General features: G+C 39.9%; 2 protein-coding genes and 3 pseudogenes across 3 annotated transcripts in view; 1 reads left to right on the top strand and 4 right to left on the bottom strand.

Moving 5' to 3' along the window:
* LOC149097523 (acyl-CoA dehydrogenase family member 11-like) overlaps window positions 1–10434 on the top strand; it is a 29090-nt gene extending 18656 nt beyond the window's left edge. Inside the window, exons 2-5 of one of the 2 annotated variants that reach the window (XM_089279329.1) lie at window positions 1094–1171; window positions 1943–2126; window positions 4474–4540; window positions 10251–10434. In XM_089279329.1, coding sequence (XP_089135455.1) covers window positions 1094–1171; window positions 1943–2126; window positions 4474–4540; window positions 10251–10425 — 504 coding nt within the window. In that variant the 3' untranslated portion in view covers window positions 10426–10434. Of the gene's footprint in view, window positions 1–1093; window positions 1172–1942; window positions 2127–4473; window positions 4541–5199; window positions 6001–10250 lie in introns of those variants that run through there. The other variant, XM_089279328.1, reaches the window with a different exon arrangement.
* A 144-nt stretch (window positions 10435–10578) lies between these two features.
* Window positions 10579–12546, bottom strand: LOC149097522 (BTB/POZ domain-containing protein 6-like; annotated as a pseudogene).
* A 283-nt stretch (window positions 12547–12829) lies between these two features.
* Window positions 12830–15683, bottom strand: LOC110066899 (BTB/POZ domain-containing protein 6-B-like; annotated as a pseudogene).
* Window positions 15684–16086: 403 nt separating this feature from the next.
* LOC149097521 (uncharacterized) lies at window positions 16087–16533 on the bottom strand. Its single transcript, XM_089280406.1, has one exon. The coding sequence runs from the start codon at window positions 16531–16533 to the stop codon at window positions 16087–16089; it is 447 nt and encodes a 148-aa protein (XP_089136532.1).
* Window positions 16534–18805: 2272 nt separating this feature from the next.
* Window positions 18806–21583, bottom strand: LOC149097520 (BTB/POZ domain-containing protein 6 pseudogene; annotated as a pseudogene).
* Between the last annotated feature and the right edge of the window lie 51 nt (window positions 21584–21634).

The raw sequence follows: 21634 nt of genomic DNA, 5'->3' as shown, positions 1-21634 counted from the left end.
AGTGTGCGTGACCTTAAGCCTGGGGGTGGTGGTGCGCGGATGATGAGATTTAGAAAAAATCAACAGGTAAAGAGAAGAAGATAAATGTCCTTTAATTCTTCTGGGTCGAAATTTAACACACGCGGGTATAGGCAGCGTTTTGTTACAGCAATAGATTCTGCAATCATTGCTTGTTTTCAGCTGACACCGTTCAGAGCGGTTTATAGAATGGTCCTGATCACGTGATCAATGCGGAAGTTTGTGAACGGAATATAAGTATTAGAAGTTGTAAGAATAAACTGATGAGGAAAGAAATAAGCGTATTTGATGCACTGAGCCTGAAGTTTTTAGAATTTTCTTTCAGATCAAGACATTGTCTCGTAAATGATGATTTTCGGGTTTTTTTGCTACGCATATCAGATTTTACTTTGACAGTGTGTCAATGTCGCGTTTAAAACTGTTTGTCACGCATTTTAAGTTGCTGTTAAGTATGCGAGTAAAGGATAAGGTCAAGTGTGTTCAGCTGGAACTCTTTTTGATTACATTTCTCCGAAATAATGTGTTCACATTATAATAGGTGGATATTATATTTTAGAGTAGTTTTTACCCTGAGCAGATTATCGTATGTTATTTGGTTTTCACTCACGCCATTTTACTATCCAGGCAAAAGTAATCAATCTGCCGGATTGCGGTCAAGAACTTCAATGATAAGGATCTATAAGTTTAATATGAAATATAAACGCCGTAGTTGTAACAAAATGTCAATTAAAAAAAGCTGTATTTGTTCAAGTGTACCCATTTTGTACTCCATTTCCACCGTGGTTATTTTAACCTGTACTTCCTTCCTTAAAGGCTAATTCTTCTAACTCATGGCTCCGAAGCTTAGCCATAGGGGAATAAACAAAAGAAATCACATCAAGGTTGAGGGATAAATAATTAATTTCTTTAGTTTTAAGCCACGAAGCTAAGTTAGAATATTTAAAATATATCTAAATTGGCCTATTTGTTCTTGTCAAATGCCGAGTGCTGATTGAATTTTTGATCTAGGCTGGCTTTGGAAAGGAATTATTTGAGAGTTTACTTAAGTTTCTTGTTATATATTTTTTTCCTTTAGGTTTTGCCTATTTGGGAAGGAACCACGAATGTTCTGTCGTTAGATGTACTGCGGTCCGTGTTTAAAAGTCAAGGGCAGGTAAATTGTACTCCGAACCTGATATAGCGATTTATTTTGCGGTTCACTACATACCTCTTACTAACCGAGTTCGAGGTCCGTACTGTAAGTTACGAACCGAGTTTTTTTCCCCTTCGATTTATGGCCCAAGCGCGAAACGTGCGGGTCATAAATCGAAGGGGAAAAAACGAGGATCCGTAACTTACGGTACGGACCGAGAAGAGAAGGTTAGTAAGATATTTATTATGTCTCTACTGTATGTCTGACGGGTTCGGAAACGATTTCTATTCACGCGGACTTGGAAAGGCTTCAAATTTCTGACTAACCTCGAAAGCAGAACGAGTCAGTTTGAAGCTGTTTTTAAGTCGTTAGCTGACTTTATTACATAATTTAGACTGTAAGAAAGTTTTAAGCTTTTACTTGCTATAAAAGTTAAGAACACTTATCGATACAAAATCACGAAACAGTTTGGCAACAAAACTAACTTTGAATTTTAGCGGGCCGTATAGGAGAGTACAGCCCGCTAAATTGACCAATCACAGCGCGCGTACTAACTGAGAGATATAATAATTAATTATACTTTTTCATTTTTTGGGCTCTGTAATTTGCTTAGCAATCGTTTCTCACGTGACTTTTCCCGCGCTTGCCACCCGTCAATCCTTTTTTGTACTTTTCACTGGCAACGTTTTCCCGCGCTTTTCCCTGGTCAAATATTTTTTATACCGTTTCATCTTACCCTAATACTCTAATATCCTTGTGATGTTCAATGCATATCTTCCTGTTTCAACATAGGTACTGAAGGCTTTTCACGCAAGCGTCTCGAACAAGTTGCATTCGTCCCACCCCACCCTGAAGATTTTGTCTGAACAAGTTCGGTCTTCCATGAATAAGTTGCTGTCTCCACAAAACTACGAGCTTCTTTCTGAATCGCTGCCAGCACGTGATCTGGCGTATAGCTTAGCAAGGATTTACATAGGTATGGCAATCCATATGTATATCAGGGGTTATTGACCAAGCAGGAGGTCAAGATGGCTGGATATTGGTCCAGTTGTCTTCTTGCGTGTTTATGGATTGAGACGGAGTCGAGGTCCATAAGCACTAAAAAAAAAAGCGGGACCAATACCCAGCCATCTTTACCCAACAAGGTTGGTCAATAAAGGATTTATTAGTATATGGGATACAGGACACCAACAAAAGGAATTTTAAGGAAATTGTTCTTGCAGGACACAGCCCGTGATCCTGAGCAGGCAACATAACACAAACGTGCCCACTCAGGTAACCCATCACAGTGCAGGATTTGGCTCACTTGTCCGCCTGCGGAGCTAACCATATAATAGGTAGATTTATTATATGGCTAGCTCCGTGAGCGGGCAAGATAAATCAAATCTTTCGCTGTGATTGGCTACCCGAGCGGGTAAGATTAACTACTTAATAACCGAGAGTGAGGTCGTTACGGGAAAATCTCAAACTGAGGCCTTGCCGTATTGACCGAGCGATAGTGAGGTCAATTCTTTAGGCCGAGGTTTGAGATTTTCCCGTAACAACCGAACGGTCGAGGTTATTTAGTTGTTTATTATATGGCTCATGAATTAAAGAAAAGAAAAAAATTATTCGAGCGGAAGTCGTCAATTTACATTCGGCGATGCGCGCGTTTACCGGTTCATTCATCGTCTCAAACCCAGGGCAAAACTACACAGTCAGTGAACTTCACCACTGTATTACGTATTCCGTTAAAAAACATACATTTCGGTACGGGAAAAATGATTGTCACGTCCTTTAAAAAGGTATTTTAGTATTGTGGTACCACAACTTGATGGGAGAGTTTTTTTCGACTTTTGTGGCGAAACGTCAACGCATATAGAAAAGACAGAAAGTGCTTCAAAGTAGTCCAAACCAACGGTCTTTCGGTGAAAGAAAATACTAAAGCTTCAGAATGCACTGCTCAGAATAACTCGATCTTTGCATTCGCTTTCGACAACAAATCTTGGCCTTCTTCATTCTGGGATTTATGAATGAACTTTTCAAGCCTTGTGAACGTCTAAAACTTCCTGCAGTTATCAGAAACACTGCTGCCGACAGAAACCGCCCGATTGTTTACTTCCGATGATCCTGGAAACTGATTTACACTTGCTCGTGTTAAAGCGAGGGAATCTATTTGACGAGAACTGTGACGGAGTTCAATACTTCGGTAATTGTTGTGACTAAGATGATAACTTTACTTCTAAGTTTCTTCGTGGTGTTCTGCTCAGGATGCATGACAGATCTGCCGATGGTGTTTTTCACTTAGCGATTTTAGCTTCACTTAAGACTCGGCAAACTTTGATTGTTTTTCACTAGTGCCTAGCAAGATTACCGGCTGGTAAGTCAAAAACGACTGCTATATAGATTTTATTAAGGAAAAATCTCTAATAAAATTCACTTTCTCTTATTGTTTTTAATCGGCTTTCATCGTTTCAATGCGCTTGAATTTTGCGAGCCGGGCTCTCCCTAATTTGCATATATAATCCGTAATCGGCCCGTGGGCATTACGGCTGCATAATGACCGCTCAGATCTCGCTCTTAGCCAATCAGAGCGCGCGTTATATCGGCCAGAAGCCAAAGCCATATAATAAGCAGCTTTATTATATGGCTAGCTCCGCGAGCGGGCAAGATGAATCAAATCCTGCGCTGTGATTGGCTACCCGAGCGGACAAGATGGAGCTATCTTGCCCGCTCGGGACTACCCGCCGTGTCCCGCAAGAAAAATTTCCCCGAAAGCCATATAATAAATCCTTTATTGATCAAGCTTGTTCGGTCAAGATGGCTGGATATTGGCCAAGTTCTTTTTTTGCGTGTTTATGGACCTCGACTCCGTCTCGGTCCATAAACATGCAAAAAAGAACTTGGCCAATATCCAGCCATCTTGACCGAACAAGCTTGGTCAATAACCTATATATCTTACCCGCACCGGACTACCCGCCGTGTCCCGCAAGGAAATTTTTCCCGAAAGCCATTTAATAAATCCTTTATTGACCAAGCTTGTTCGGTCAAGATGGCTGGATATTGACCTCGTTCTTTTCTTTGCGAGTTTATGGACCGAGACGGAGTCGAGGTCCATAAACACGCAAAAAAAGAACTTGGCCAATATCCAGCCATCTTGACCGAACAAGCTTGGTCAATAACCCATATTTACTGGACCCAGTCGTTCGCTTGTTACCTGTAGGGGTATGATCAGAAGCCGTGGCCATTACACTCTTTCTCTTACTCTGCTTACATCCAGCGCTCGCATTCAATTCGTTTTTGACGTTTAAATCATCTGAAGTGTTTCCTTCTGTTTTTGTCAGCGTCTTTGCTTATAGAGCATGCGTCATGGGAAGAGACCGAAGAACATGACATCGAGGCTGCTAAGAGGTAGAGTAAAGCCACATTAGTAGTCAGTCTTAGTAGCCTGTGTTACAGCCGCCCTCTTGGAAAGAAAAAATCACACGATTATCAACGGCAACACAGAGACGCTCTCTGTGGCACAGGCTACCACATTTGTTTTTGCTCTTTCACAGACACTTATCACAGCCAGTTTATAAGAATACTTCAGGCAGAAAGATGTGGCCGTTTGTGCAACATAGAAGAATGTTCAGCTAACCTGAGATGCTTGAGTTCAGAGCAACCTTAATTTGTTTTAAAATGAGGTGATACTGATCCACTTTGACACAATTTTAACTTTCTGTTCGAAATGAGCGTTTAGTTATCAGCCCCAAAATGTCTGAACTGGGTTCCTTTAAGTGCATGCAGCTGACGCTACTGTGGTAACGAACTGTAGGTTCGGTACGCATTGGATTCTGTTGGGTGATGAATATTTCGTAGGTTTTTAAAACTCTGAAGGTTCAGTGTCCACATGTGATAGAATGCTAAATCCGCTCAGCTCGTTTGACCTCACGCTGATGAAAGGATAAAAACTGAATAGAAACTCCCTGGTAACTGTCATACCTTGATTGACTCTTGCTCACCCTCGTTCACGTTTAATTGTATAAACTATACAGAAAGAATACTAAGCGGGCGGTACAATTCTCTAGGTGGTGTCAACAGGACTTGACCCCGGTCCTCTCTCATCTCAGACGCAACGCGTATGACGCCAAAAGCTCGGCGTGTGACCTGGCACTAGTCATGAAGGGACATCCAGAATTTACAACAACACGATGAGTGGTTTTGTTGTGTAAAGTATAATTATTTGGCTGCAACCTTCAAATAATGCCGCAACGGTACACTTTACTCGAGTAAAACAACCTGAAAAATTTGCAAGGCTGCTATGGTGTGTGGAAACACAGCAAATTTGTCGGGAAACTTGATATTGTAAAGTACTTTCTTTAGGGAGAGTGTGATCCTGTTGGTAACCGCACAATGTCAGTTTTTGCATCATCCACAAGCGCAAACTGGGAAGCAAGTGTTTCAATGCTATAATTGAGACTAAATATTTAAATGGAACTGTAATTCTAAACAGAGAGCTTGTGAAACTTACTAAAATTTGGGTGAAATTTGGGTATATTCACAACATCGCGTTCAAATTCCTTGGGACAGTTAATCTTGCCTTTCAATATTCAAAACTGATATTTTTGTATCTTGATCAGAAACTGAATCACTTATGCTAATGAGGCAAAATATTGTAAACAACGATTCCCCTGTATGGTGGGAGTGAATAGATTTTTAAATTTACGGTAAAGAATGATAGAATAGTACAATACTAGATTGAAATCTATAAAAGACAAGTGTAGGTACTATTAGGGGGTCTAAATTGTTATAGTTCTATCATACGCTTTATCTCAAATATACTCAAATTAGTGAATTAACAGGATCAGTGGAGTTCATGAGTTTTAAAATTTGACTGGAAATGTTTCTGTACTTTGGAAAACTGTTTACTTGGTCACACAAGGAAGTTTTACTGTATGAGCAGACCGTACTTGAGGGAGTTTATGTTTCCTCATCAGTGGATCTTTCGTTTATCTAAAGCATCACGTAAATTTGTAACTTAACTTGGAAGTGTAGAGAGATTTTGTTATTTTTTACTCCACACATCGTCTCTCAATCTCCCCTCTGAGAACACCCTTCCCACTTTCCAATCCATTGAAATCACTTGTCATCATCATTTGTTTGTTGTCTTAGAGGAGGGTTGGGTTCTAGGCTCTCAGCCTCTAGGCTACCTACTTTTATATTAGAGTTTTGTCCAATAGAGAGGCACTATGGCCTCATGGTTAGCACTCCGCATCGAGCAGTCTTGGTTCGAGCCCTTGTTGGCGTCTTTGTACTGTGTTCTTTTTTGAGACGCTTTTCTTTCACAGTGCCTCTCTTCGTACTACCTAAAGTATCAATAAGTTCCAGCGAAGTGTAAATAAATGCCCGACAAAACGTTTGGGTGGGGTGAGTGGGGGATAACCTGCAATGGACTAACATTCCATCCAGGGGTAGTAACGCACGTAAACTCTTCCTGTTACGGAAACTAGAAAAAGCTCTGGTGTTGAAGGCTTCTTAAACCCGAGTAAACACTCGACCTACCTACCAACAAAGAACTATTCACGACTGAATGTTACTCTGTTTATTTTTTCACCCAGTTCTAACTTGAATAACTGGTTAGAACGTGCGCGTATTATTGCTAGCCAATCAAAATCAAACCAGTGGTGGTTTGGATTACGTGACGTTTTTTCAGCTCTTCTCGTTGGTTATTCCGATTTGGCATGGCGCTCTAAGGATACGTCATTTTGCTTCAGTAGCGATTTTAATCTTCTCCCAGAAACTGGCTTTAATGTTGTACCTGGTTACCTCTAAACGAAATTCCATTAAGGTACATATTTACCGGACCATACTTTTTAACCCACAAGGAGAAACAACGCCAAAAGTTAGGTATCTATCCTGAAAACTTCGAGAACCGGCGACGCCCACACGATGATGTGTTCTTATAGGGAGAGAGTTAAATCAAATGGAGGGAAAATGACAAGACAAGAACCCAGAACATGAATAATCGACAACACAAACAACAATCAACCAACGCATTAAGGGCCACCTCCTCGTGCGTAGTTCCCTTATGAAAAGGTCGGGGAAGTTCGTCCGAAAATTTGAATTAAACCCCTAAAGGGTACCAATCTTGGCGTGGCTCGAGATAAATTTCGCCCTTACAAGATTTAAAAACGGACATGAGAGCGTTTTTTATTATCGGGTGCAACCGTAAAGGTCGGCATACACAGCGGGTCTAGTCCCTGCAACTAGTCCTCTGAAGAATTTACATGAAGGGACTGATCGCAGGGACTTGTACCACGAACAGTTCACACGAAGCGTTTTGAAGAACAAGTCTCAGGAACTTGTCCCAAACATTCAAAGCAGTTTGAATTCGTGCGACTAGTCGCAGGAACCAACTGTTGGCCTCCACATCAAAAGATTATGACGCAGTGCGATATGAGCCACGTGCAAGTTGCAATGTCGTTGGCCTCTTGTTACACATATGCGGATCACGACTTATCTTCTTGGAGCATCATAACCATGTATGTGCACAGGGAAGGCAGCAAAGGTTGCAGCTGAGATGAGCTACAAAATAGCCTTTGGTGCATTCTCGTCACAATAAAGGTATGGGAAACTTGCGATCAATCGTTGCTCGTCTTTTTTTTTAATATTCCCCATCATGAAGTACAATAGGAAAGTTAACACTCACAGCCATACAATGAACTGAACAATTAAGACTGGTTACAGAATAGACAACATTTTTTCCAAAAAAAATTTTTTTTATTTTCCTCATATAAAATAAATGCCCTAACAGTTGTTCGCTTTGAACATGAAAACCCGCCTGCACATTTCTTGAGAATGACCAACACTTTTTCAAAAATTTAGCGTGAACGTTTCGTTGAGGAATTCCCGCAGGTCAGGGACAAGTAGCGCATTGCCGTATTTAGAGCTCTTTGGTGCATCCACACTTTAGAAAATTATTAGTAGGACAATTATTTTCACGCCTGGGTTAATGTTACTTGAATGGAGAGGATTCCAATTAGCGCAGACCATTAAAATCAACCTACAGGCTGATGTTTTTGCTAAATTTCAAGGTACACGATGTTCTAACCCAAAAGGATACGAATATGAATTATTCTAAAAAAATCGTCATATTCTAAATTATAAACCGTTGCATTTATTTAACCCAGGTTCCAACCTTTTCCTTAGTTCCAAGCAATAAACCGGTGCAAAACTCTAAATACTAAACCGTCGACTACCTCCAAACCTTGGAGCAGTTTGGTTTTGAAACCAACAAAGAATATCCGGCCATAATTGATAACTGCCATTTTGTAGTCGGCTGAAAAGGAAATAAGGTTCTCAGGAAGAGCTTTCCGCATTGACCGTAAATATTAACCAGTAGCTCGAATCTAACGATTTTTATCAACGTTACTCCATGATTTCAAATCTAACTAGAGTATTTTTCAGAATGACTATCGCGAAACCAAAACCGAGCTTGTCACATCTGACCAATCACAACAAAGGCAGCAGTTAACCAGTCAGGGTTCAAAATAAAAACATACAACTGACTCAAAGGGCGGGAAAACGCTGTCAATTTTAGTCCTGGGTTCTAATTGGCTGAAACAACTACAGGTTTGTTCTGAATGGTTGATCTGATGGTAACGACCTTTTCAATCAGTATTGCGGCTTGTGCTCACTGAAATATGTAATCGCCTCTAAGGGCCCCAAATTGTAACACCTACACGACTTTGCCTCCTCACAGTTTGAAGGTAGCCTTCATGCAGACATTGTAGATCTACGTCATTACGTCAGGATGTTCAAACTGCTGCAGACATAATACCCCCGGGGTGGACTCCCATAAAAAAAGGACGGGGGTGCTCGTCGGAAATTTTGAAAAGAGCCCCTATGAGGTAGCATGATCCTGTTTTGTGGGTAGGGCTTGAAATTTTCCTCAACCCCTAAGAGGTACCAATTCTGAGAGAAAATTAAAACTCAGTTGATTTTCGAATATCTTCTGTCATACTTGTTTTGACTCAATACCCTTAAAGGTACCGCGAAAGCTCCCGCTGTGGATCTTTCGAGGCTAAACTCCATATAAGGTACGACGAGCACCGCGTTCTTTTTATAGGGGAGTCTCCCCTCCAGGATAATACCCCCTAGCCTGCGAGCAGGCTCTTCGCGGGCTCAGGCTCTTTTCGACCTTCGCGGTGGAGGGGGGAGGGGAGAGGGTTAGTGCTCGCAGGCTACATGCAGACATAACGACATAACTTAGTTCTTATGTTGTTATCTTAAGTCGTTATGTCGCTAGTGTGAATTAGGCTTTATAGAGTAGTTATGTCAACAACAACAACAAACGCTTCTGTAACTTAGATGTTTTAACAATCAGAGTAACGATTTCCTCTTGTTTTCGTGGCCGCACAACGACTTGCTAATGGCGATCAATGGTCACGTTTCGAGTTTGTTTGATTTATCATAGAAGTTGTGGCTCTCAGTGTCTGAATGTCAAAGATGTTGTTCAGGTAACATTAAATTGTTACAGACGAACGCAGCAGTTGAAATAGACCATGACGTCCACACGACAATTTGATTGGCTTTCAAGTCAACTGTCGGGAAATTGCTAAGGAAACACGTGAATGGCGGGAAAAGTGTCCTAAAAAGATAGAAAACACGTGAAGGGCGGGAAAAGTGTCTAAGAAAACACGTTAATAGCGAAAAAGGTGTCCTAGAAAACACCCTTGGAAAACACGTAAGCGGAGTGAAAGTTGTCGCAGAAAACACGCGAGTGGCGGGAAAAGTGTCTAAAATAAAAACGTGAATGGCGGGAAAAGTTGCTTAGGAAAGTGTGCGGCGGGAAAAATGTCTTAGAAAATACGTGAATAGCGGGAAAAGTGGCTCGGAAAACACGTAAGTGAAGTGAAAGTTGTCACAGAAAACACGCGAGTGGCGGGAAAAGTGTCTAAAAAAAAGCGCGAATAGCGGGAAAAGTTGCCTAGAAAACACGTTAGCAGCGGGAAAATTGTCTAAGAAAACACGTGAATAGCAAGGAAAGTCTCTAGAATACACATGCGATGACACGCGTCACGTGCAAAGAGAGCTTTATGCGTAGTGTTCATGTTTGTAAATGACTGTACTTTGACAGTCCATGCAGGTCACCTCACAGGGTCTGGAGAGTTTTGGTGGTCAAGGATACATCAAGGACGCAGGGATACCAGGATTTAATGAGAGATGCTCAGGTAACAAAGACATTTATTTATTATACGTGGCAGATACCTATTCACCAATTTGGGACACTATTTACATCCATACCTAATTAGCGATATTAACTGGACAGACTGGAATGCAATTCTTGGAGAAAATCGAAAATGACTCAAAGTTTCAATTCATGAATTGGAATACACTACTGGTTACCAATTAAATGTATCGGTAACAAATTTTGAAGTTAGCGAGTTTCTTTCAACCTTCGTTCAAGTCAACTGCTGCTTTTATTTATTTAATATCTTACATCTAGGTAGCGCTATATTTAGGGAAGCAGTTCGTATTCAGGGTGTTCCTTCTGTACATCTATTTTTTTTTTCTTTTGTTTTTGTACTGTTAAACTATTTAAGTGGGACACTAAAGTAAAATTATAACTAAAAAATCAGTGCTATATATGATAATGGACTTGACAGTGATGTCATGACGACTCCGAAACTCCGTTCGATTTTACCGCATATTTTACATGCTTTGCTTATATTCCATCCGCTATATATATACAAACAGTAGGTAGATTTTTGTGACTCGCGTAGCATAAGCGCACATGAAACCCAGAAGATTTATGGACATAACCATGCTAATTAAAAGAAATCGATACATCTGAATTCTAACTTGATTTGCAGGCGCTTTAAATTGATTTACGCCACAACTAAGGCTATTTATACGTAAATTTAGGGAACTGAACTTCAAACTAATGCATCTTACATTAACTTTTGTTTTTGACGATAGTATTTTACATGTAACTTCTTGTACATTGTTCAAACTTCGGCTGCCATTTATTAGCTTTGTGCTCCCTAACGCTTAGCAGTTTGAAGAAATGAGCGCTGAGTGTGGATACTCATGATCAATTTAAAATTTTTGTCGAATCAGCGAAATGCATTGTGAGAAAATGTTTTCTATTTTGAGGCAAAAAGTAATTCGGGGAATTGACCCTTTTGAACGTCTGTTGCATTGAAACCAACAGCTAAATGCTGATTTTTGATAAACGTGAAAGTAACTTCTCGACATTTAATAGAACTAACACCGGTTTCTCCGCGCAGCGAATCAGGCCCTCTTATTTTAGCCCACATCTCATACGTGGTGTGTTTCTTTAAAATGATATTCCTGTCAAATAATACTTGAAAACCATAGTAGCTACCTATCTCGCACTGTAATAGCTTTGACGCGAAGTATCCTGCTTTGGACGCCAAAATCTTTCCACTCGAGGCCTTCATTATCTTCAATTCTACCGAGTAAGTGTTATTCTCACTACCAAATAAGCACAATCCATGTAGCACTATGTCTTTGTCTACGGAAAAATTGATGACGTCATGCACGGGGTCGCAATATACACGGCAAGGACTGTTTGACAACCAAGTAAATCTGCAACATCGTTGAATGTCATCGACGCAAGCAAAACCACATCTTTTAGTTTCTGGAAATCCCACTGGGGGCCTCGGAACTGAACTCAGATGTTTGACAAGGCTGACGATTTCTTTTGGAGTTAAGATTTCGCTGTCCAACACCAGACTAGCAAAATCTTCTTGCTTCATTGTTGGAAAGCGTATTCTTTTAATCAGATCTTCTCCGAGAATTTTTCTTTTAATGGCACCATCTGCTGCTAAATCTTGTCTTTCACATTCCTTTGCTGCCCACAAGTCAACAGCTTTAAAGAGCTCTATCTCTTTGATCGTCAGAGTTTCACGCTCGACTACTACTTCAAGTAAGGGCCTCTCGATTGTCCAAAATCCGTCAGATTTCACAGCCTCTTCTGTCTCCTCGTCGATAACTTCTCAGCATCTGTCGACCAGTTTTATCTCTTCATATTTTTGAGCAGAGAGCAGGATGCTGAAAACATTTGATGGATCTAAATGGTCTTGCAGATATTTCGCGCACTTCTCAGCCAGTGAAGGCACCATGTATTTCTTCGCAAAATACAACACTCCCATCACATTACTTTGGCTCAAGATCACTTCATCGCTGTACAGGTAACGAAACAACTCCAACAGACTGTCGTACTCACAGTCAGGCAGTTCAATAGAGTCTGAAGTCTCCGCCAGCTCACCGTAAAACATGGCTTCAAACACAGGACTGCTAATCGACAGCACAAACCTGTGAGCAGGAATCACTTGTTTACTTCTACCTGTGTCATCGGCTCTTTTGATAATAAACTTCACATCGCTGAAGAGATTGTTGTTGAACATAAACTTGCTTCTTTCTCTGATGGTGGGTCTTGTTGTTTGCTAGTTTTTCCCGACGACAGACATGGTTTGTTGAAAGTTCCAACTTGCTAGGCATGTAGATTCGTAGTGTGGCAGCGGTAGCCTGACCAAATTTGAATACAGTATAAATTTTAACACGAACATATCACGCACTCAGTTAGCGTGACGGTAATCACGCATTCAGTAAGCGTGACCAACCTTATTTTAGTGGGATAGGAACAGCTTGAGTTGAATTTTAGTCACATTTTTCATCACTTTTGTTCAGTTTAATCTTTTTTTTTTTTTTTACTTTGAATGGCTGTCAAAATAGGGTTTGCCTCAGAATTTGTTAATCGGTGCGTTTCTAGACGTAAGTACTCTTGCGACAATATCCTGCAATCAATTCTTCGACTTGATTACAAGCTCTCAAACTATAAATTCTCCACACTGGTTGCCTATATTTCCCTTTATATTAATTCTGAGAATTTTTATTAATAATCTTTATATTAATCAAGAGTCTACTTGATAATGTGACAAACATTATTGGACGTACGCATTCACTTCAAAAATGTATTTTGAGAATAAAGGTCACTCCTACCCCTAGCTGTATTACACAATATACTTTCACTTCGAAGCAGTAAACAACTGATTCTCGTTTCTTATTGTCAAACATTCATTTTAATTAATGGTAGTTTTAGAATCTGTTTTTAAATCAGGACAGTGAGTTATATTCCCAAGTTAATTAATTGAAAAATATATTTTAATCACATTCGTCAGTTACAGAACTGAACGTTTCTAGATGTAAGTACTTTTGCGACATTCAACTTTCAATACACAAAATTACATTGTTTACATTTTCCTTTCGAGATTGCAATTAATCATTTACTATATCAAACTACTTTTCTCCGCTAATCTTTGTGGGAAATTCTTGTGCCATTGCTTTTCAGTAGATCGAATAACACACACAAAATATACCTGCCCTGTTGAGTACAGTAAACAAAGTTTGTGCTGCTAAAGGTTCCAGTTTGTTATACTAAGATTCAGGCCAATTATTTCAATTTAAGATTTGCTTTCCTTGTTCTGCTTTGTTTCACACTATTGCTCTATAAACATTCAATGACAAAGCCAATGTCTTTTATAACACTGCAGCACTATAAACAGTAGAACTATATGTTCAATAATTGATAATTCTCTTTCTTCTCCTCGCCTGTTTCCTTTGCAATGTATGAGTGTTGTAAGGAGTAATTATCTTTGGGTTAGTCTTGGGAATTGAAAGGTTTAACTGGCAAAATTCATTGAAATGTTCTCCTTAGAGAGTTCTAAGTAAAAAGCGAATTCAAACCGGCAATGAAAGTTGCTCTTCATTGCTCTTTTTTGCATACATCTCACTGTGGTTTCGGATGGAAAACAGTTTTTGAGCTTAAAGCTTTAATTTTGTAAGCAGTCGCAATTGTCCTTTCTCTGAATAAACAAACATTGACAACTTGAAGTTTTTTAAAAAATCTGCGACAAATGAGCTAAATTAATTGTCCTGAATTAATATGTATTTAAAGAGAAAAGATTAATCCAGGAAACTGACCCTTTTGAATGGTTGTGTTGTTACCTGACCATGTTTTAAAGGTAAACGTTACTCCAGAACATGTAACAGTGCTATCACCGTTGTCTCCACAGGCCGAATTAGGGCCAGTTGTTTTAGCACCTACATAGTACTCGGTGTTTCTCTTTAAAATAACGCTGTCAAACAAGACTTTAAAACCAAAATAGTTAAATTTTTCCCCCTGTAAAAGCTCTGAGAAAATTGTCCAGTTTTATGCGCCAGAAAAATATATCTTCCATACAACCCTACGTTCAAATCTACGGAATAAGTATTATTCTCACTACCAAATAAGCACACTCCGAGTAGCTTGATATCTCTGTCTACTGAAAATATGATATATTGGTGTGTCGAGGGGCCATATTGCAATCTGCAACCAGATAACGAGTTAAATCTACAGCATCGTTGAATGTCATTGACAGAACCTGATCTTTTAGTTTTTGAAAACTCTTTCGGCGGGTTTGGGACTGAATTCCGAAGTTTGAGAACACTGACGATTTCTTCTGTTGTTAATATTTTACTGTCTAAAACCACACTAGCGAAATCCTTTTCATCCATGATCGGAAAGCGTATCGCGTTAATGATTTCTTCTCCAAGAATTCTTCTTTTCGCTTCCCCGTCTGCCACTAAACCTTGCTTCTCACATTCCTTTGTCGCCCACAAGTCAACAGCTTTGAACAGCTCTATCTCCTCAAGCGCCAGAGTGTCACGCTTTACCACTGCCTCAAGTAAGGACCTCTCAATGGTCTCAAAACCCTCTGATTTCACAGCCTCTTCTGTCTGTTTATTGATCAGTTTCCAGCATCGATCCACCAGGTTTTTCTCTTCATATTTCTGAGCAGAGGGCAAGATGTTGAAAACATTCGATGGATCTAAGTTATCTTGCAGATATTTCATGCATTTATCAGCCAGTGAAGGCACTATGTACTTCTTCGCCAAATACAATACTCCCATCACATTACTTCCGCTCAAGATCACTTCATCACTGTACATGTAACGAAACAACTCCAACAGACTGTCGTACTCACAGTCAGGTAGTTCAATAGAGGCTGTAGTCTCCGCCAGCTCACCGTAAAACATGGCTTCAAACACAGGACTGCTAATCGACAACACAAACTTGTGAGCAGGGATCACTTGTTTGCTTTCACTTTCGTCGTCGGCTCTTTTCACGACAAACTTCACATCGCTGAAAAGATCGATGTTGAACATAAACTTGCTTCTTTCTCTGATGGTGGGTCTTGTTGTTTGCCAGTTTCTCTCGACGACAGACATGATTTCTGTACTGAAATCAACGTAGTTTAAACCAGGAGAGTTTGAGGTTGCTAGACCGTGTAAATTCGTGATAAAAAGTGGGTTGCAACTCGAGACAGCGATAGATTAAACAAAAGTGAATATAAAATTACCCAACAGGAAGCCATCACGGACTCAGTTGGTGTGACCGATCACGCTAAGTGAATGCTTGGTTACGTCTTCCTTGTTATCAGTCAGATCTTCCCCGGCATATTTTACCAAGAAAAATAGAGCAGAAAATAACTCTCTGCCGGGTTACACTCTTTTGTTTATAAGAATATTGTTTTTCCGTCATATTTTTTCTGCCAATTTTAGACTGAAAATATTCATGTGAATATTCTTAGTTTATAGCGATGACATTTCTGTTTTCGAATGTATTTGGTGTCTGGATGGTGTTAAAGTAATTTTGGAGCCAGCCTGCAGGTATCAAAGCCTGATATGACGTACATAACTTCTTGAAGAAATGTTATTAGCATCGAACAGACGGCTAGTGCTGTTTTTGTTGCTTTTTGGCTAGTGGTTTCATCATCATCTAGTCCTCTTTGTCCCAAAGGGGGACATAGGGCGTCCACAATTGCTTTCCATTTCTGTCGGTCTTGAGCCGCTCTTTTGGCTTCGCACCAGGTCATGTTGATCTCCTTCAGGTCCTTCTGTATACTTCAGCGCCATATAGTTCTGGGCCTGCCACGTTTCCGTGTTCCTTGCGGATTCCAATCCATCGCATGGCGCGCTATGTTTCTCTCACCCTTCCTTAGTGTATGACCAATCCATATCCAGCGTCTTCTCTTTATGGTGGTAACAATAGGCTCTTGTCCAGTTCTTATCCATAAATCTTTGTTGGAAATCATCTCAGGCCAATATGCTCTCAGAATTCTCCTCAGACACTTGTTGATGAATGTTTGTACTTGCTTTGTAGAAGCTGTCGTCACTCGCCATGTCTCTGAACCGTACAGTAAAACTGCCTTAACATTGGTGTTGAAAATTCTGATTTTGGTAGCTGTGCGCAGGTCTTTGCTTCTCCAGACTGGTGTAAGCATGGCAAAAGCTTGCTGTGCTTTCTTTCTTCTTGCTGCTATGTCTTTATCCGTTCCTCCAGTCTTATTCATGACGCTACCGAGGTAGGTAAACTCTTCAACCTCTTCAATGTACGAATGATCGAGACGAACCTCGCCTTGTTAAATGGCATTGATCCGCATCACTTTAGTTTTACCAGGATGGATCTTAAGGCCTACTCTTTGTGCTGTGGTGTTCAGTCGTTCCATTTGGTTGTTTGCAGCCTGAAAGGCTAGTGGTTTAGAGAAAACAAAAATTTTATACGGTTTAGTTAAAAAACATAAAATTGTATTGTATTTACAAATTTTCAGCTCACAAAATTTTCCTTGTTTATTTTATATGTTCACGAACACGACTTTGAATCGCCTTGGCTTTGGGATGTCAACAGTGGGAACAGCTGTATTTGATTGCATTTGTTGATTAGTTCCAGTCGCGACAGATAGCTCAGTCTTTACCCGGTCGAATATTGTTTGGAATCGGTGGAAAAGTACTCTGAAGGCAAGATCCATAAGAGTGAGTTTGAACCAAGGAACGGAAATGTAAATACTGTCTACTTTATTCATCAGGGGAAATACTCGAAATACTGTAAAGCAACCGGCAGAGTTGACAAGAAACACTTATTAGGGGAAGCAGTAAATACTAGACTAGTGTTCCCAATACAACAGTGGTCAATTTTGTCTTAGGGCGTGTTTTATTTGGGGTCGGTTAGCAGCTCTTGTAAGGTCTCACATGAATGGCTCGATATCCTTCAAGGAAACAACAGAGCAAACAACAGAAACAATGCTCCTAGCCCTAAAACGATAACAGCAGCTACAATAATAAAACAATAGCAGCTTACAAGAGCTGCTACACTTTTGTTTACTTGGAGTGTTTGTGAATGAGATATAACAACTAACTTGTACTGTAACTGTGAGGGTAGACTGAGCACAACTGGAGAATGCACTCCCGGCGCTTAGCTTTGTTTGTATCGTTTACGTATAATAACCCCTAGTTGATTTATTTAAAATATATATGTTAATAACATTCATTAAGGTTACAGTATACCTTCAGATCGGCAATTTTCTTCAAATTTGGATTTTTGGTTCAAAGTAATGGTCTAAGATTAATCTCTAATTTCTGAAAACAAAATTGAAAAAAACTTAATATTGGCGGAGAAATGGAGGTTTTACGTTACGGCCGGAAGTAAAAGTTCCCTCTTGATTGACAGCCCTATAACGTGTACGCAATCAACCGAGACTACTTTCGCGGGAATATGTGGATACCACGAATTGGCTGGCTACTCAGATCCAAGCATTTTTCGTATTAGATGTAATTCTATTAAGTTATAAGTAAACATGGACCACGGAAAACTCTGTTTACCAGTTCGAAAAAGTGAAGAACGAATGAAAACTCGTCAATGAGTGAAGAAGCGAAAGTTGGCCTCGCGGATGAAGCTATAGCTATCGTATCAAGCGGGCAAAAAGATCGAGTCAAGAGAAGAGAAAGGTTCTGTAAAAATTTGGGAACTCGACAGCTATAACAGCGACGTTTACATTGACTCTTTTGTTGAGTCCGATACCGATGAATCGTCCAACTCATTGAGATCCATTGGAATATAATCCATGCACAAGTTTGCTCCGCCGCGCTTTCTTTTGTTCAGTTTGTTCTCGTCTCCCAGTCACTCTAGCGTTCGTATCCTTTTTCGTCTTCCCCATTTTGCCAGACCAGCTTCAAGAAAAACCGAGCTACAGAAAAATCATCTCTCCGCCTTGAGCGCATTGCGAAACACAAGGCTTTTTTCGAGATTCACGCGTAAATTTCACCGCGAGTTAATGGTAGTAAATTTTCCAAGCGCTAATTGGCTCAGTGATCTGAGAACCCAGCTGAAGGCGTTTGTGGGCGGAGTCTGTTTGCGAAGCAAGAGATTTTTCTTAGCGCTGTTTTCTCGAATAAATTTTTTCGCTTGAAGCAGACACTTTAAAGAGTTACAACTCAAAGGGGATTTGTTTGATTGCCCTCAAATTTGGACAGTAGCTAGATTAACATATAAAAAACAAACACGTGTCTGCGAATTGTTTATTTCGAAATATTTTTTCTCCGAGAGCAATTTTTGTACGATCACTTCACATTTTTTAAATCCTATTTCGAAAATGTTCTGTAACTTTTCACTGCAATTGTCTGTGGCAAAACGCAGACACGCTTTTTTAGCGCTTTTTGTCCTGAAACCGAGGAAAAAAATAAATTGGCGAAAAACAAAATTCGCTTTGACTTGTAGCTTCCAAAAGGTGATTAGGACACTCGCATTTAGTGGCCGTGAAAAACTCGGCAGTTCATTTTATTTCAAAATTTTTGGTATGGTTTGATAGCCAGCTCTATAAGCTTTAATTTGATATAGGGGCTTAGGTATCTACAGCTTAAACCGGACGCGCTACATCGCTTGGACGTGAGACACCCCTGAAGGTATACGGTAACCTTAATTACAGGACTGAACTTACATTATACAGACAACTTTCATTACTTAAAATTACATTGTTTACGTCTTTTTTAGATAAAATATTGCAATTCATCGTTTACACTACCAACCTACTTTTCTCCGTTAATCTTTGTGAGAATTTCTTAAACCTGGCATTATTGTTCGATGTGGCAAATAATCTTGCACAGGACAATATCACAAAATGTACACAAAATGTACAAGCTCAGAGAAATACAAATTCGTGCTCCTAAAATGTTTTTAGTGAACAATGTTCTTGTCACTAAAGGTTTTAATTTGTCATGATGAGATTAAGGCAGATTATTACAGTTTGAGATTTGCTTTTCATTTTCTGCTTTGTATTACACTATTGCATTGTAAACATTTAACAACAAAACCTCTTTATAACACTTGTAACATCATATATAGTATAACTAGTTGTTTCTCTATATTCTGGTCACCTGCATGTTTCCTTTGCAATGTATGAGTGTCGAAAACAAAGGGAAAACAACGCTAGAAGAACATGAAATAGTGGGTGCGTGCAATCTTTGAACTAGAAGCCAGGACAGCACACGGTTAGTACCACAACCTCGTCAGAGAACTGACGAGGTTGTGGTAAGGAAAGGAGGTTGTGCCAACCTCGTCAGAGAAATGACGAGGTTGTGGCAAGGAAAAGCTCGCGACGTTCGGGTGTGGTGGCGTGTGTACTGCATCTTCCATCTAGTAAACAGCAACGTAGACTAGTCTTCTGCGCATGCGTTACAAGCAAAGCGCTTTGTTCTAGAAAACGTTGAAGCATTAGGGTAGTCTGGTTATTTGTCTAAATCTTTGATATGTCAATGAAAATGTAAGAGGTTTAGCTTTGTGCATATTTAGTGTAGCATGCCTCATTTTAGTTGTTTTGAATAGTTAACGATGTGCAGTATTCTGTGCGATGCAGTACTGTCAGTTTTTGATACAATTAGGATTATAAGCAGAGTAATAATAAACCAATAAAACAAAGTGGAATTTAGACTTGTAGCCAAAGTGAAGCAATGCTCAGAGCTTTGTTATTGTAATTTTATTTCAATTGGCAAACGTTTTGTGACATGAGCGACGATTGTTCTCACGTCTAGAATAACTGCTGAACTTGAGTTGCATCACATTTAATCCTCGGACTCTCAAGATTATGATGTCAATTCTCCTTTGCCGTTGTCATTGTTATTATCCTAATTCTGGTTGTATGTCAACCCAAACTGGCTTTGTTAGTTGATACATTACTATTTTCTCATCATCTGTACGGAATGGTTTTCTGATGCGTACGGAGAAATCAGATGTCGATCGTTGTTGCTAATGAACAAATAACAGGCCCTGAGCCTCCTTTGTCTGAGCTCTGTTGACTGGGCAACTAAAACCAGACATGAGATTGTGGTAATATGGTTGTGGATAAGACTCATAAAAATAGTTACATTTTTCCCCCTGTAACAGCTCCGAGGAAAATCGCCAAGCTCTAATTGCAAATTTACCACCTCTACACATCCCTACCGTTAAGTCTACCGTATAAGTATTATTCTCACCACAAAATAAGCACACTCCGAGTAGCTTGATATCTCTGTCTACTGAAAATACGATACAATCTTCACCTCTCGAGGGGTCATATTGCAATCTGCAATCTGATAGCGAGTTAAATCTGCAGCATCGTTGTATGTCACCGGTTGAAACAGATCTTTCAGTTTTTGGAAACACCATTGGAGAACTCGGGACTGAATTGAGATGTTTGATAACACTGACGATTTCTTCTTGTGTTAATATTTTACTGTCTAAAACCACACTAGCGAATTCTTTTTCATCCATTATTGGGAAGCGTATCGCCTTAATTATTTCTTCTCCAAGAATTCTTCTTTTCGTTTTTCCATCTGCTGCTAAACCTTGCCTTTCACATTCCTTTGTTGCCCACAAGTCAACAGCTTTAAACAGCTCTATCTCTTTGATCGTTTAAGTGTCATGCTTGACTACTACTTCAAGTAAGGACCTCTCAATGGTCTCAAAGCACTCTGATTTCAACGCCTCTTCTGTTTGTTTATTGATTACTTCCCAGCATTGATCCACCAGGTTTTTCTCTTCATATTTCTGAGCAGAGGGCAGGATGGTAAAAACGTTTAATGGATCTAAGTTATCTTTCAGATATTCGGTGCATTTATCAGCCAGTGAAGGCACCATGTATTTCTTCGCCAAATACAACAGTCCCATCACATTACTTCCGCCCAAGTTCACTTCATCGCTGTACATGTAACGAAACAACTCCAACAGACTGTCGCACTTACAGTCAGGCAGTTCAATAGAGTCTGTAGTCTCCGCCAGCTCACCATAAAACATGGCTTCAAACACAGGACTGCTAATCGACAACACGAACTTGTGAGCGGGAATCACTTGTTTACTTTCACTTTCGTGATCGGCTCTTTTGACGAGAAACTTCACATCGCTGAAGAGATTGTTGTTGAACATAAACTTGCTTCTTTCTCTGATGGTCGGTCTTGTTGTTTGCCAGTTTCTCTCGACGACAGACATGATTTCTGTACTGAGATCACCGTAGTTTAAACCAGGAGGGTTTGAGGTTGCTAGACCGTGTAGATTCGTGATGAAAAGTGGGTGGCAACTCGAGACAGCGGTGGTTTCAAAAATTTGAATATAAAATTACTTAATTGGAAGCCACGCCGAACTCAGTT

This window comes from Orbicella faveolata, unplaced genomic scaffold (genome assembly GCF_042242905.1).
Source record: "Orbicella faveolata isolate gen_17 unplaced genomic scaffold, um_ofav_v1 contig_47, whole genome shotgun sequence".
Lineage (NCBI taxonomy): Eukaryota > Metazoa > Cnidaria > Anthozoa > Scleractinia > Merulinidae > Orbicella > Orbicella faveolata.
Note: the sequence above shows the minus strand (reverse complement) of the source record. Positions and strands in the feature narration are given on the sequence as shown.